The 13,419-nt window shown below is 43.1% G+C and overlaps 1 protein-coding gene across 1 annotated transcript in view; it reads right to left on the bottom strand.

Moving 5' to 3' along the window:
• Positions 1–12,507, bottom strand: part of SLC35F3 (solute carrier family 35 member F3) — a 192,650-nt gene extending 180,143 nt beyond the window's left edge. The window contains exons 1-2 of the mRNA XM_075497388.1: positions 12,455–12,507; positions 11,891–12,120 (exon numbers count right to left, since the gene is read on the bottom strand). Coding sequence (XP_075353503.1) covers positions 11,891–12,120; positions 12,455–12,507 — 283 coding nt within the window. The remainder of the gene's footprint in view (positions 1–11,890; positions 12,121–12,454) is intronic.
• Between the last annotated feature and the right edge of the window lie 912 nt (positions 12,508–13,419).

Raw genomic sequence — 13,419 nt, 5'->3', positions numbered from 1 at the left:
ATGAACTAGAATGCCTTTCTGGTTTGTTTTAAAGGGTCCTGCCTCAGACCCATTCACTGTCCCCCACACTAGCATAGCAGGATTCTTTGTCCTCATCTGAAGTGAAAAGACATGAACAATGATTTATCATTTAGCATAAACAAAGGGCTTAGGGAAATAGGAATTTTCTACTGGTAACAGACCTGTTTAAGGACCTTCTCCTCCTGTCCCAGGGCCTCTATAGTATGCCCTGTTAGAGGTCTCAATTCTTAACTCCTAACCTAAAACTACAAATGACTGTATATATGTTCTTTATCCTTTCAGCACTTAGGCTCTGGGCAGTCAGCTTTCTAGGCAATGGGAAGAAAGAGTAGTCTCTTCTTCTCAATTCCTGTAGATGCTTTCTACCCATGTTGGGACAAGCTATTAAGTACTAATTAAATACCAAGTTCAAGACAATCAAGATGAAAGAAAATTAAAACTGCACATCTATTAAAAGAAATAATTGTTCTATAATTTAAACAGAGCTCCTCAATAGTGCTCAGGAACATATAATAAAGACCATGTATGGGTAGGTGTAATTGGAAGCAGTTGCCTTAGGAACAGATGTTCAGCATATAAAGCAGGAAGCCTGCTTAAAAGGCAAACTCACAGACTTAAGCGTGGTGGGTGAAACCTGGCTTGACTGAAATTACTGACAAAAGTGCCATGGACTTGGTTGGAGTCAGGGATTCATCCCAACAGCTTTTCTAATTCTCTCATATTTGCAATATTAGTACAAGTGCAGAGCTGAATAATATATTACTTTGAGCCAGAAGTGCTCTACTGGAGGCACATTTTCCTGTTTCCTTTGTGCAACAGTTTCATCAAGAAATGAAAAGTACCTAGGGAGTCATAAGAGAGTCTAGGTTTACACTCTGGAGGTTCTGATATCATTCCCACTTCCAATGTATTTTTATTATGTAGAAGAGAGATATTGTGCTTTTAAAGAAGTGTTATTGTAGGATGTAAAAGAATTTGACATGCAGAAAGAAAACACCGTCTGGTATATGACTGTCATTTTAAAGTAATATTAATAGCAAAGATTCCTATAAAGATGCCATGCAAAAATATTTTCATTTTCTGAGTTTTTCAGGAATAAATACAGAATGCCTAATACTGTTTGCCAGAATTATTTCCAGTGAGATTCAACTTGTACTATGCACATACCAGAAACAGAAGATCCAAAGTATTGCTCCCAGTACAAGATTCAAGACCTGTTTCTTGTCCATTCATTTCTCTACAAAGAATATACTCGTTCATGCTTCTGTGATTCACTGCCCATTTTTGTTTCCATTTGGAGAAATATTATAGAACACAAAACTAATTCTCACCCTGTATGAAGTCAGAACACACATAGAGCTCTCTACCTGTTGACTTCACTATTTGCAAAAGACAAAGAATTTCCTACAGATATTGAACTACACATTACTAAGGTGTAAAGTTTGAAATAGCAAAGGATACTATATTTTCTTTCTGTCTTTGATTTTAAAAAAAGCAGCAAATAAATACGTTGTTTATTAAAGAAGTTGTCTATTAAACAATACTTCCCAAAGACTGGGAAGTAATTTTATGAGCAGGAACCAGAGGTTAAATTCTATGCTACACCCTCTAAGAGGATCTTCAGAAGTCTTACAAGCCAGCTGTGGGAATGTGGTGATTTAAGATGTCTTTGTGCACTCCTCATACATTCCTCCCAGGATAACCTAGCAAGCTGGAGAAACCATCCAGGAGTCAGATAGACTCCTGAAATCCCTGAAGTCGTGCATAGAGTAGCTCTATTCCTCCATGTGAATATGGTTTTCACTCCAACTCGCATAGTTTCCCAGACTGAAGAAGAGAATCTTTGGAAAAAGGGCTTTACTCCATATATACTGGGAGAAAGTTCATGTGGCTAGATGCAGGAGTCCCACTATATACATACTATACTAATTAAATGTGGGCTTATATTCATTTTCATGTCAGACCTACTTGCCATTCCCATGGCTACAGAGACAGCTTCAATTGTTTTTGAACTCCTGGTGCACCATAATTCACTTTGGGCACAATGTCTGACTTGCGTGAAACCTGGGCTCCCAAATTCAGGCCCACAGCATACACTTGTAATATATGTAAGAATGAGCTGAAACGTAAGTCCTGAACAATGGAGGCTCCTCCTAGTCACAACACGTGACGTAGAAGTACCAGGAAGTCGAATCTGTAGGGAAAAAAAGCCTTTTCTGCACTTTTTTCCCTCCTCTTCCTCAATTTGAAAGTGATCCAAACTCCTAACTTTGATTACAGACATTTTCCATGGCTCTACTGATTTTTAGGGTTTTTTTTCTTGCCTGCCTTTTTCTACTTCCACATTATTTTGTAATTTCTTCTCTTTAACTAACCTCTGAAAATCAAACCTAAACATATTTCTTCGCATTATAAATGTCTTGTTTCTGAAAGGAAGAAAGATCCACAACTGAGAAGTTACCAGGCCAGTGGGACACTGTAAAACTAAATGCTATACAGCAAAAAATACTTTCAGCACAAGTACAAGGAACAATGTTTTCTGTTATTAATTACTGTTCCATGGAAAGTGCTACCTGAAAACATAAGCAGTACCTAGTGTCTAAGCTGAAAACTTAAACATGATTACCATAAGACTATTACCATGTTAGTTTGCTCAAACAAATACTAGTATAAATGGATGCATATTTTATCAAACCAGTCTCAAAGCTTTCAAAAGACATTGCATGAAGTGAGCAGGAGAACCAACAGAATTATAAAGCCATGAAAATGTATTTCCTGTTTCATGGTGCAAACACTGGATGGTTGACCTTAATCCTGGCACTGAGTATTTCAGCTAGGGCAAAAACTTGCAAGCAGATAATCCTTACTGAACACTCAATAAACCACACTGTCTGGATAAAAGTTACTGTTTGAAAAAGGAGAGCCAACTTCAGGCTTTCAGGACATGATCGTGAAGACACCATCATCATCATCCTCACACAAGCGCGACACCTCTGAAGGGGCAGGTCCTCAGTTCATTTCCCACCTGAGCACAAGCCTGTGCTCTGCTCACCCAACTGCATGGATCTGGCAAAGCCAAAGCAAGACACCTCGGATGAGTTAGAGCACCCAGACGGCCACAGGGCTCACAGACAGCACAACTGACAATGAGTATGAGAGTCAAATGGCTTGGCCTGCTCTAGCATACATGGACAGTGGACAGCAAGTTCAACTTTCTTGCTACTTTGGTACCTTAGCTGGTGTGAAGAAGAGATAGTGAGAAAAAACATCAAATCTGTGCTATTTGCAATGTAAAAGTCAAGAAAGAAAAGATAAAACCCTTTGGGTTATCACTATCGGATCAGCTGTACTAGTTATTATTTATATTGCAGAGGGACTGGTAGGACTTTGCACCATGGTTCAAAACTGAAAATCTGGTTGCTCCCTTTAGACATTAAGACCCCTTTTCTTGAACTATTGTGCAGAGACCAGTTATAGCAAAGCAAAAAGAATATTTAAATGCAAGATCAAGGCCTTACTAGGAAGCATGCACCTGTTTCACTAGCAGCCAGTTACATTCCCTTGTCCTGGAGGAGCTCAAAGATCTAAATTCCATTGCCTTGTACAACTAGCTTGCTGAGTTAATATTTCCTGTTGGCTATGTGAGGTCATCCTTATTTTTCTCAATGTTAGGGGACCTAAATTCCTACACTACTGGAATAGCATTCCAGCTCAGAAAAAGCCTGATTCGTACGTTGGCCAGATATACTCATGGAAACAAAGTGACAGGAAGCAAAATAAGGCAGCTTTGGTACAAAAATAAACTTCATGAGATCCCCAAGTTCAAGAGAAAATAGAGGCGTCTGAAACCACTTAAATGACCTTTTTTTATAAGGGGAGCTGGCCAAGTGCAGGCACAAGCTTGCCAAAGTTTAAAGAAAATGAAATGAGGGAATACTACACCCCTGCATCCCTCCTATCTATGACATGTTTCATGGAGTGGTTCATAAAGCAAATAGTTCTCTATGGCCTTATATGCAATCACAGCATCTTTTTTCTTACACGGATATGCTGGGAATAAAATAACGTGTGCCAAGTGAAGATAATCAGAGAATCAAAAATGCTCAGGGAAGCATGTTCTACAAGATATATTGCATAAAGGCTAGCTACTCCCTAGGTAGGAACCACGATCCGCTGATAAATTTCTCCAAGCATAAATGCTCATTGTATTACTGTTCTCAGAGTAGTCATCATTCACTAGCAATAGTCCAAAGTCTATGGCTTCAGCTTCCAAAACAAAGAGAGAGCCAGAACTACACCCTCAGATGCTCCAGAGGAGGGCACTTTGCCAAAGGGGTAAAGTTGCTTTTATGTAACTTTTCCATCCCTCTCTTTATCCTGAGCATTATTTGACCTCAACTAAATGGCAGCAATTATCAGCAGCTTCTGATTTACACCAGGAACAGGAAACACCAACACCTCATTACATTAAAGAGAGATTAGGGCACAAAAAACCCCCTTGAAGACAGCCCTGATGAGCCAGAATCTGGTAAAATTAGCTATAAGGCTAATGAGCATCGCCAGCAATGCACTAAGCAATTTCAAGAGGCACAAACATCTGGGACCAAGAGCGTTTGTCCTTTTGTGGCTTTGTGTTTCAGTAACACTCCAGTTACAGAACAGTATCTGATACTACAGTAGACCAGCACAGACTTTGCAGCCAGATTCCAATGCCATTATCTTATGCAATTAATTGTTTTTATTAAACAAATCATTGATTTAAGTTGCAAGTAGACACCACACAGTACACTCCAGAACTATTACAGAAATTTTCACTGATGAAGGAAGAGCCTCCCATAAAGATAGTTCCAAAAATAAACATTTGTTCATAATTCTTGATAGTCTCCAAATTCTTTTTTAACAAGTTAGCTTGCTCCCTCATTATTCCATGTCAACACAGTGTAGTTTGTGTTTTTAGCAACAATCCATTATTATGGATTCAACACATTGATTAGTGAACATGTTCACATTTCTATTTTAAAAAAATACAGTTCACCAGTAAAAGGAGTCTCAAATGCCAGATAACACTCTTCAAAACTGCTAACATGGGCCCTAACTTTGCAAAGACGTACAACCACCTTTAGTAGTAGGTTTTCACGATGGAGACTTCAGTGGTATATTCTACCGGAATAACAACATTCAATGATAACATTTGTTAAGGGTATAAAATGAATGCTGGAAGCCAACAGGCCCCTAATTGCTGTCCCATGGACTGCTTTGCATAAATGCCATATTGCAGATGACATGTAATCAAAGCTGCACTGAAAAAAAAGTTTAAAGCAACCAATTAATTTGTTTAACCAACAAAGATACAAAATATAAAATATTTATCCAGCTGTGTAGTTAAAAGTGATAGTTAATTAACACTACACAATTAAAATTATTTAGTAAACAAGTTACTAAATGTTCACTAAACATTTACCATTTACTAAATATTTACTAAACAATTCAAAGTGTTTAGTAAACCAGTTTAAATCACAATTTGCTTGGCTTGCCAGCAAGCAATTTAAAACTTAAATTTTGTGATTAACGAAGCTCTATATTGTAACACGAACCAGTTTTCTGCTTAGCATTGGCCAAAAAATACTTTTCTTACCACCTGAAAAAAGCCAAAGGACCCACACGTCTCTTCTCCATTGGAATTGTCTTGAAAAAGAAACTTCTGAAAGGCTGGCTATATTTCAATCTCCCTTTTTCTTTAAATATTCATGTGGTATCTTTGCAGCTGCTCAGTATTCATCACCTGTACTTCTCTGCCCTGTCTCACGTGGCCAGATTGTGCTATTCTATATTCATTCTCAGTTGCGAGACCACCCAAAGACTTAAAGCCCACAGGGGCCAATGGGTTCCCGTCCCAAAGAGAAACATCTCCTGTAATATTCTGGGACATCCACTGCAGGCTTATGATTAGGTCTCTGAAATACTTTAAGAGACTGTCTCTGGGGACATTTATTCTCAGTTACAATGAGGACGATACATATGGGGAAATGGCCTTAGGAGGTTTTGTGTGAGCTATCATGTGGATATAAATCAGTAATATCCCTGGTTTGTGTATAACCACAGGTAGGTTTAGCTTGCAGCAGACAACCAGAGCTGACATTTGAAACAACAATGCTACAGTACTTTTAATTCTGCAATGCAATTCATTACCATTGCTTTCTTTCACCTGTAGGAGTTACCATGTTTTCTTAGCTTTTCTTGCTACCATAACAATTAATTATGTTAGGATTGCCAATGAAGAGCATTAGAAGGAAATGAATCAGGCCTCAGACACCATGAGCCTGGCTAAAAAAAAAAAAAAAAAAAAGAAAGCAGATAAAGCACATATTTTTACTTGTCTTCTAAGCTTGGGGCAGGGGGTGTTGACCTATAGATTGAGACCCTGGGGCAGCTATCCAAGTTTCTCCCCCAGAGCAAGAAATCTAGAGGTTACTCCATGTTTTCACCTGAAAAGCGAGATTCTCACATAATCATTTGACCTCAGAAACAGCAACATGAATGATACCACCAATTCTTGCATTACTTATAGGAGCATTACATTCAGTATTTACGTATTGGAAAGCAAGTAATCAGTTTTAAATGAATCAGTTACAGCTGGCCTGAAAATGGCTTTCCCCAGAGAAAACAATACTCTTCAGCTTTTGTCTTTGAACTTCTGGAGATTCCTGTATATCACCTCAAGAAGTAAGTTAAATTCTTGCTCAGATGCAAATACGCAAAAACAGTATTTGCACAAATTTCAAGCATTAATATTTTTATCCTGATTCATATCCCCACTGGATTTGCTTTTAGCGAGTGCGAAAGTTACAGCATTAAATGGCACATGAAAAGCAGATTACAAGGAAGAACACTGGGGATCAGCTGGAAACACTGGTCTTTAGCTGTATAACTGGTACTCCAATATTTATAAGGGCACAATGCTCATACTTTTAATTAGCTAAAGCCAACACTAAACTACTTTGAAAGGCTATCAGAGTTCAGTAACCAGGGCATTTTCATACTCAGACAATTATGCTTTCTGAGCAATGTTCAGGATATTTGTAAGCCAGTGTGTTCCAATATGTTACTCATATTGGTGATAATACTTAAAATTCCATGTCCAGGTCAAGACCTACTGTGCTACATGCTGGATAAGTACTATATTGAAATTCTGGGCATTAAAACTGTATGGTTTATTTTGTTATTGTTGAAATAATTATGAAAAAACATTAAAAATAGGAAACTAATATTTAAAGTAGCAGGGAGGAGCAGAGCCAGAGAACTTCAGTTACTGGACACAATCTTTCACTTTCACCTGAACAACAGCATGCCACTTAAAAGTCATCACTGGAACAACCTGGAATTATTCACAAGGCCAAAGTCACATAGAAATGTATGTTCACAGCCATGAACTACAGACTGCGGTCAATTCCTACTGAATAGAACTGAGAGGAGTTAAAAGTACATACTATTCTCCTGATATTCTTTCTGCAGGTAGAGTAACATCTGTAAGCATACAAAGGGAAGCGAATAGAAGTGGGAGGCCAGGTCATCTCTTGGGCATCTAAAAGGAGGGAGGGACCCATATTATCCTGATTTGTCCATAACCAGTCTGTATTTAGGAAGACTTGCTAAGGACATTTGAAAGTCCCTGCTTTAGAAGAAAGACCCTAATCTTAAACAAGGAGTAGAAGCGGGTGATCTGTAGGAAGAGGCAAAGATTGCAAAATAGGGATAGCTGGCTCAAGCCCACGTGAATGCATTTAAAATACTAATCACATAATGACAGACTGTGATATTGAATCACCACAAAATAGACCTAGTTAATGTAGAGAAAAATGAATGTTTCACAAAGGTGCTAGCTGTGCACATTTCAGGTGGAAACAAGTGCCCTGCCAGTTGCTACAGTAATTAAAATAGACAAGTCTTCCATACAGATCAGCAAGACAGTTCAAGAGTTCAGTGACACCTGTATTTCTCAAGTGCCGAAAAGCTCCTAGGGACTATACTTCTAAAAATATTTAGAAACCTAATTCCTACTAATAATGGTGCAAAATGGAAACTTAAAATATGGCTGCTCACCTCCAAACTTGTCTCTGCTATTAAACTGAAGTCACACTCTTTTAGAGGCAGAAATCATGGTAATTTACTTCACCTTCGTGGAAGAGAACAGCACTGCTAATACAGCCCTAACAATGGTTTGATCTCCATACAACAAAAAGGCTGTCACTGGGATCTATAAATTTTGCGGTGTTTTAGTTTTGGTTTTTTTTAAATCAAATTCTTTGATCGCTATGTGTTAATTAAAAAAATTTAAAAGTCAATTAACATACCTCTTGTCGATAACTAGGATTTCACAAATATTGAGCTCTGTTATTGAGATAGCTGCGTCAGAGTATGATTCTACAAACTGCCTGCATCTTACGTGTGTTTCTTCCCCTCTGCCTTTGCATTTGAGAAATCAGATCAGATGCTGCAAAATAGTCCCCATGGGACACATATGAGTATTTGATTTAGACTGGAGAGCAGTTATTCACATAATTAGTTACCCTGAAAATCAATAGTGAGAATTTCAGAAAAATAAGAACTGCCAGATTGGATCAGGACACACTCCTGTCCTCTTTCTGAAGGTGGGCAGACCCTATGGAGGAAAGTGCAAGAAACCCTCAAGAAGCAGCCCCCTCCCAGCCTAAGAGGGGCTAATCTGAATTCTGAATAATGAAGTTTAATATTCTCTCCAATATTTTTCCCAACTTATTACAATTCTAGATCTTGTCACTGCCATCAATTACAAGCCCTTGAATTCTTGATCTCAAGAACAAATTACGTGTTTTCTTAAAAATTATTTCTATCAGTTTTTCATTGATGGCTTTTCAGCTTCATTGACTGTCCACCTGTTTTTCTCTTATGACACAATAAGAAGAAAAACTCTTCTATCTGCCTGAGCAATATGTGCCAGTACTTTCCATGCTTTTGTTTCAATCTCTTTAAGGTAAACAGCTAAAACTCTCGAGACTTTTTATAGATAGTCTATACTCTTTCTCCTTACTCATCTCAGAGCCTTCTGTAATCTTTTTTGAGAGGAGATAACCAATATTACACAGTATTTCACTAGGCTGTACCACTAAATTCTCTGAAGGCATGATAACACAGAAGTACATTCATTATTCCAGTTCCTAAAATCCGGTTTGCAAGAGCAGTCAAACAGCAGAGGTCTTCCCTGAGCTGTGTACAGTCCCAAACTATTCCCTCTCACCAGCCGATGTAATGATGTGAAATTTTGCAGGTAATTTTAGCATTTTCAGGAAACATGAGACTTCTATTTGTGATAACTGAATGTCATTTGTTGACATTTGGGCTATTCACCTGGCTGGATCAGGTCTCCCTAGAGTAATGGCGAGTCCTTTCCCGTTCTGTCCAATCTGTATCAGTTTGTGTCTTCAGCAGATTTTCACTTCTTCCTCCCCTCTTTCCATCGACTTCATAAGTATATTAAATACTGGACTTAGTACATAACCTTGAGGTATCCCAGTATGTTTTAAATGGTCAGGTTTTTACCCCAACAAAACTAGTCTCCAAGCAAGTTTTGGGGTCATGGCAACACTATCTCTGATTATCTCTGGTAGTTTCCCTCATGGAGTTTTGTTAAAAAAAAAAAAGCAAAAACTTTCTGAATGTCTCAAACAATTTTATACATATATACATAAATATATATAAACAGCCTAAATGACGTATCAGAGGAATACACTCCAGTGAAAAAAAAAACAGATCTGGCCCTACAGGTGATTTAGTTACAATAAAAAGAATGCTGCTGAGAGAGAGAGACCAAATCTAGATCAGACTAGATTACGGACTTATTTTCCATAAAGCAGGTCCATCATTAATGCACTCCATAACTATACTCATAGTGCCAACAGCACCTGAATGTCTATAAGCATGCACAATAAGATGTCAAAAAGTACCCAGGGTGCAATTTGAACCTAGTAAAAATCATTTTTTCACCGTTCTTGGGCCAATTAAACCTTTTAACTGGAAAGTCACAGGGCAAGTCCGTGTTCCAAAACTGGGCATAAGCCCAGCTTGAAGGAGTATTCAAAGAGGTTTCAAAGTAGCTGTTACAAAGTTGACTTCCCACTTTTGACGATCTACCCCATTTACATGCATTCAGTCAGCTGTTCAGCTGATGCAGATCAACACAGCTCTGCTTCAGCCATGCCATATTATACCAGCTAGAGAGATGGGTCTTTTCTTCTGCATGTTCTTCTACTTTCTAGCAACTCAGGTTTTAAATTGGCAATGACTTCACATAACCTATTATTTTTAGACATACATTTATGAAACTCAGACACTTTGTATATTTATCCCCCACCATTACAACTCAAGTATGTAATTTTGTTATTCAGAACGAGTTATGAGAGAAAATATAACTAGAATAGCAGACTTAGGCTTGCAATTAACTTTTTCAGACACAGTTATAAATTTCAACATAGAGGTTATAATTGAGGAGCCAGCATGTCCTTTATTATTTCAGAACGTTCAGCCATAGCAGCTCAGTGCGACTTCAGCTGGACTATTAGTCACTCTGTCAGATAGAAGCACTAACATCCAACTCAGTCTGGCATCAGCGTATGATCTGATCCTGAGAACTGACCTGAATAAGCTTTACTCTCAAGAAAGGTCCCAATCCAGGCAATGGAATTGCTCTTAGAGAAATCCCATACTCCCTGTGAGTAAAGTAGCAAATACCAGATATTTCCGTCATAATCACAATCAAGAAAAATAAAAGGCTCTTACAGAAGAAGTCTTAGAATATTTATTAGTAAAGTCCTATTATCAGGCAATCAGGAGTGGCTCTTCCTCACAGAAAAACTGAACTAGTACTGTCTACCACGCTTTCTTGTATCATTTTCTTCCATTATTAAGCACACTGCCAAACAGATAATCCATGAGTAAACATTTCAGAACGTTTACACTTAATACTTAGGAAAGTACAACATGAAAACAATCACTTTATCAGAGCCAGTCTTCCCAGCAAAGCAATGATTTCTGTACAGCAGAATCCTTTTTACAACAGAAACCCCTCTGATGTTACAAACGACATTAAGACAACCAAAATATTTTTATGACTTCAGTTAATTGGTAAATTATTCTTAGAACTTGTTATTTCATGCAATTGCCATCGTGGTGATGAAAGATGGACAAGAAATAAGGCATTACATGCAAAAATACTAGTCGATACATTACAACCACTCAAGGTATCGGTTCCTTTGTAAATCACCTCTGTGGAGGAATACAGCTATGTCTCTCTTCATATTGTTGACATTTGGAAGGACATCATAGGAAGTTTCTTTTTCAAGTGCAGGCATATGGAAGAAACAGTTCCACTTGACATAAGAAAAGGCATAACATTCAGATCAACTGCTGTGAAAATCTAACAGACTCCCAAAACAACGGAAAGGCACATGGATAACTGTTTGTGAAAACAGTATGCGCGTGAATGTGCTGGGGCTTATACACAGCTGCCACAAACACGGTAATCAGCATCACAAAGTGTGTCTGCAACATTCAGACAAATATTTGACCTATTTTCTTAGCAGAATTTAGCTGTCGTGATTCTGAGCACTATGTTCCTATGAGCCAACAACTGCCTAAGGACTAATGCAACACGGGCACAGAATTCTTTGCAGAGAGTGAGAGCGCTTCCATGGGGCGAGTTTTTTCCACGGGTAAAGCGACCAGCCCCTCGAACCCACACTCATCAGCCGTCTCTGTGCCGTGGTGGCCCCCACGCAAAGCCCCGGCGCTCGTCCCCCTCCTCGCAGCCCCACGCCCGGCCGTGCCGGGGACTCACGTTTGTAGCTGGCGGCCCAGGGCTGGTAGCCGTAGTAGCCGGTGATGCGGAGGATCCGCTCCTCGATGGAGGTGAGCCCCACAGAAGCGCTGGTGAGGTCCTCCACGGAGCGGGACCACTTCAAGTCCTCTTTGATGGCCTCGTCCACCACCAGGTACTTCAGCTGCCGCAGCTGCGGGCTGATGTCGGACAGCCGCCGGGGGCTGACATCGGGGGAGCGCCGCATGCCGCTGGGGGCCGGGAGAGGGGCGTCAGCGGGGGGGCCGCGGCTGGCAGCGCCGCCGCCGCCCTCCGCCGGCCCGAGGCGAACTTGGCGGCGGGCGGCGGGACCTCCGCCGGCAGGTGAGCGGCCCCGGCGCCCGCGGCAGCCGCGCCGCAAACTTTCCTCGCCGCCCTCCGCCGGACCGACCCCCGGGGGCGGGCGGCGCCGGCGGCTGAGGTGAGGTGAGGTGAGGTGAGATGGGATGGGATAGGGTAGGGTGGGGTGGGGTGGGGTGGGGTGGGGTGTCCCCGTCCCTCCCAGCCCTCCCGCCCGGCCCGGCCCGGCCCCGCAGCAGTACTTACAGGGTGGCGGCTTTGCCCCGCGCGGAGCCGTTGGGGAACTCCCGGATCCCCATGGGGAGCAGCAGCGATGGCTGGGGGGCGCCCAGACTTCACGGCGGGGCGAGCCGGCGGCGCTCACCGGCCGGGTAAGAGGCGGGAAGGAAGGCAGGGAGGGAGCGGGGAGGCGGCGGCCCCCGCCGCAGAGGGTCCCCGGGCTGGCCGCCGGCGGGAGAGGCAAGCAGGCAGGCGGGCGGGCAGCTACTGCCGCCTGCGAGGCGCTGCCGCCTGCGGAGCGCCGGCGGCGGGGGCCGGGCCGGGCCGGGCAGGGCAGGGCGCGCTCCGCGCCCCCCACCCCGCGCGTTGCCGCCGGCCGCCAGCAGGGGGAGCCCCGCGGCCCCGCCGCCGCCAACGGCCCGTGCCGCTCGCCCCCTGGCGGCCGGCCCTGAGGCGAGGCGGGGCGGGGCGGGGCGGGGCGGAGGGGGGCCGCGCCTCCCCCGGGCAGGCCCACCCGCTCCCTCTCAGCCGAGGAGCGAAGCGAGGGGCCGCCGGGGCGCGCTGGGTGCCCGCTCCCGTGCTCTTCTCGCACCGCCGGTGCGGGTCCCGGGCCCCCGGCCGGGTGCTCGGGGCGCGGCCCCGGCGCTGAGGGAGCCGAGCCGTGGGGCGCTGGGGTGCGACGCGGGGCCGGCCGGCTGCCGCCCGGAGGGAGGGCGGCTCAGGCTGGGGCCGCGTCGTTCGTCGCGTGTCTCCTCGTCCGGCGTCCGTTAGGACGGAGTGAAGGAGCAGCGGTGCGAGGGAGCCGGGGCACGGGTGGGCGGGCGGAGCGGGTTTGCGTGGGGCGGTTTCCGGCTGCCCCGGCAGAAGGGGGCGCCCGCGGGTGAGGTGATGGGCCGCAGCCCCGAGGCGGAGGGGGTTCACTCTTCACCGAGACCGAACTAGGGCTGAGGCGGGGTGGGTGTGACCACCCTAGCAGTGACGGTCCTGAAGGG

This window comes from Mycteria americana, chromosome 3 (assembly GCF_035582795.1).
Source record: "Mycteria americana isolate JAX WOST 10 ecotype Jacksonville Zoo and Gardens chromosome 3, USCA_MyAme_1.0, whole genome shotgun sequence".
Classification (NCBI taxonomy): Eukaryota; Metazoa; Chordata; class Aves; order Ciconiiformes; family Ciconiidae; genus Mycteria; species Mycteria americana.
Note: the sequence above shows the minus strand (reverse complement) of the source record. Positions and strands in the feature narration are given on the sequence as shown.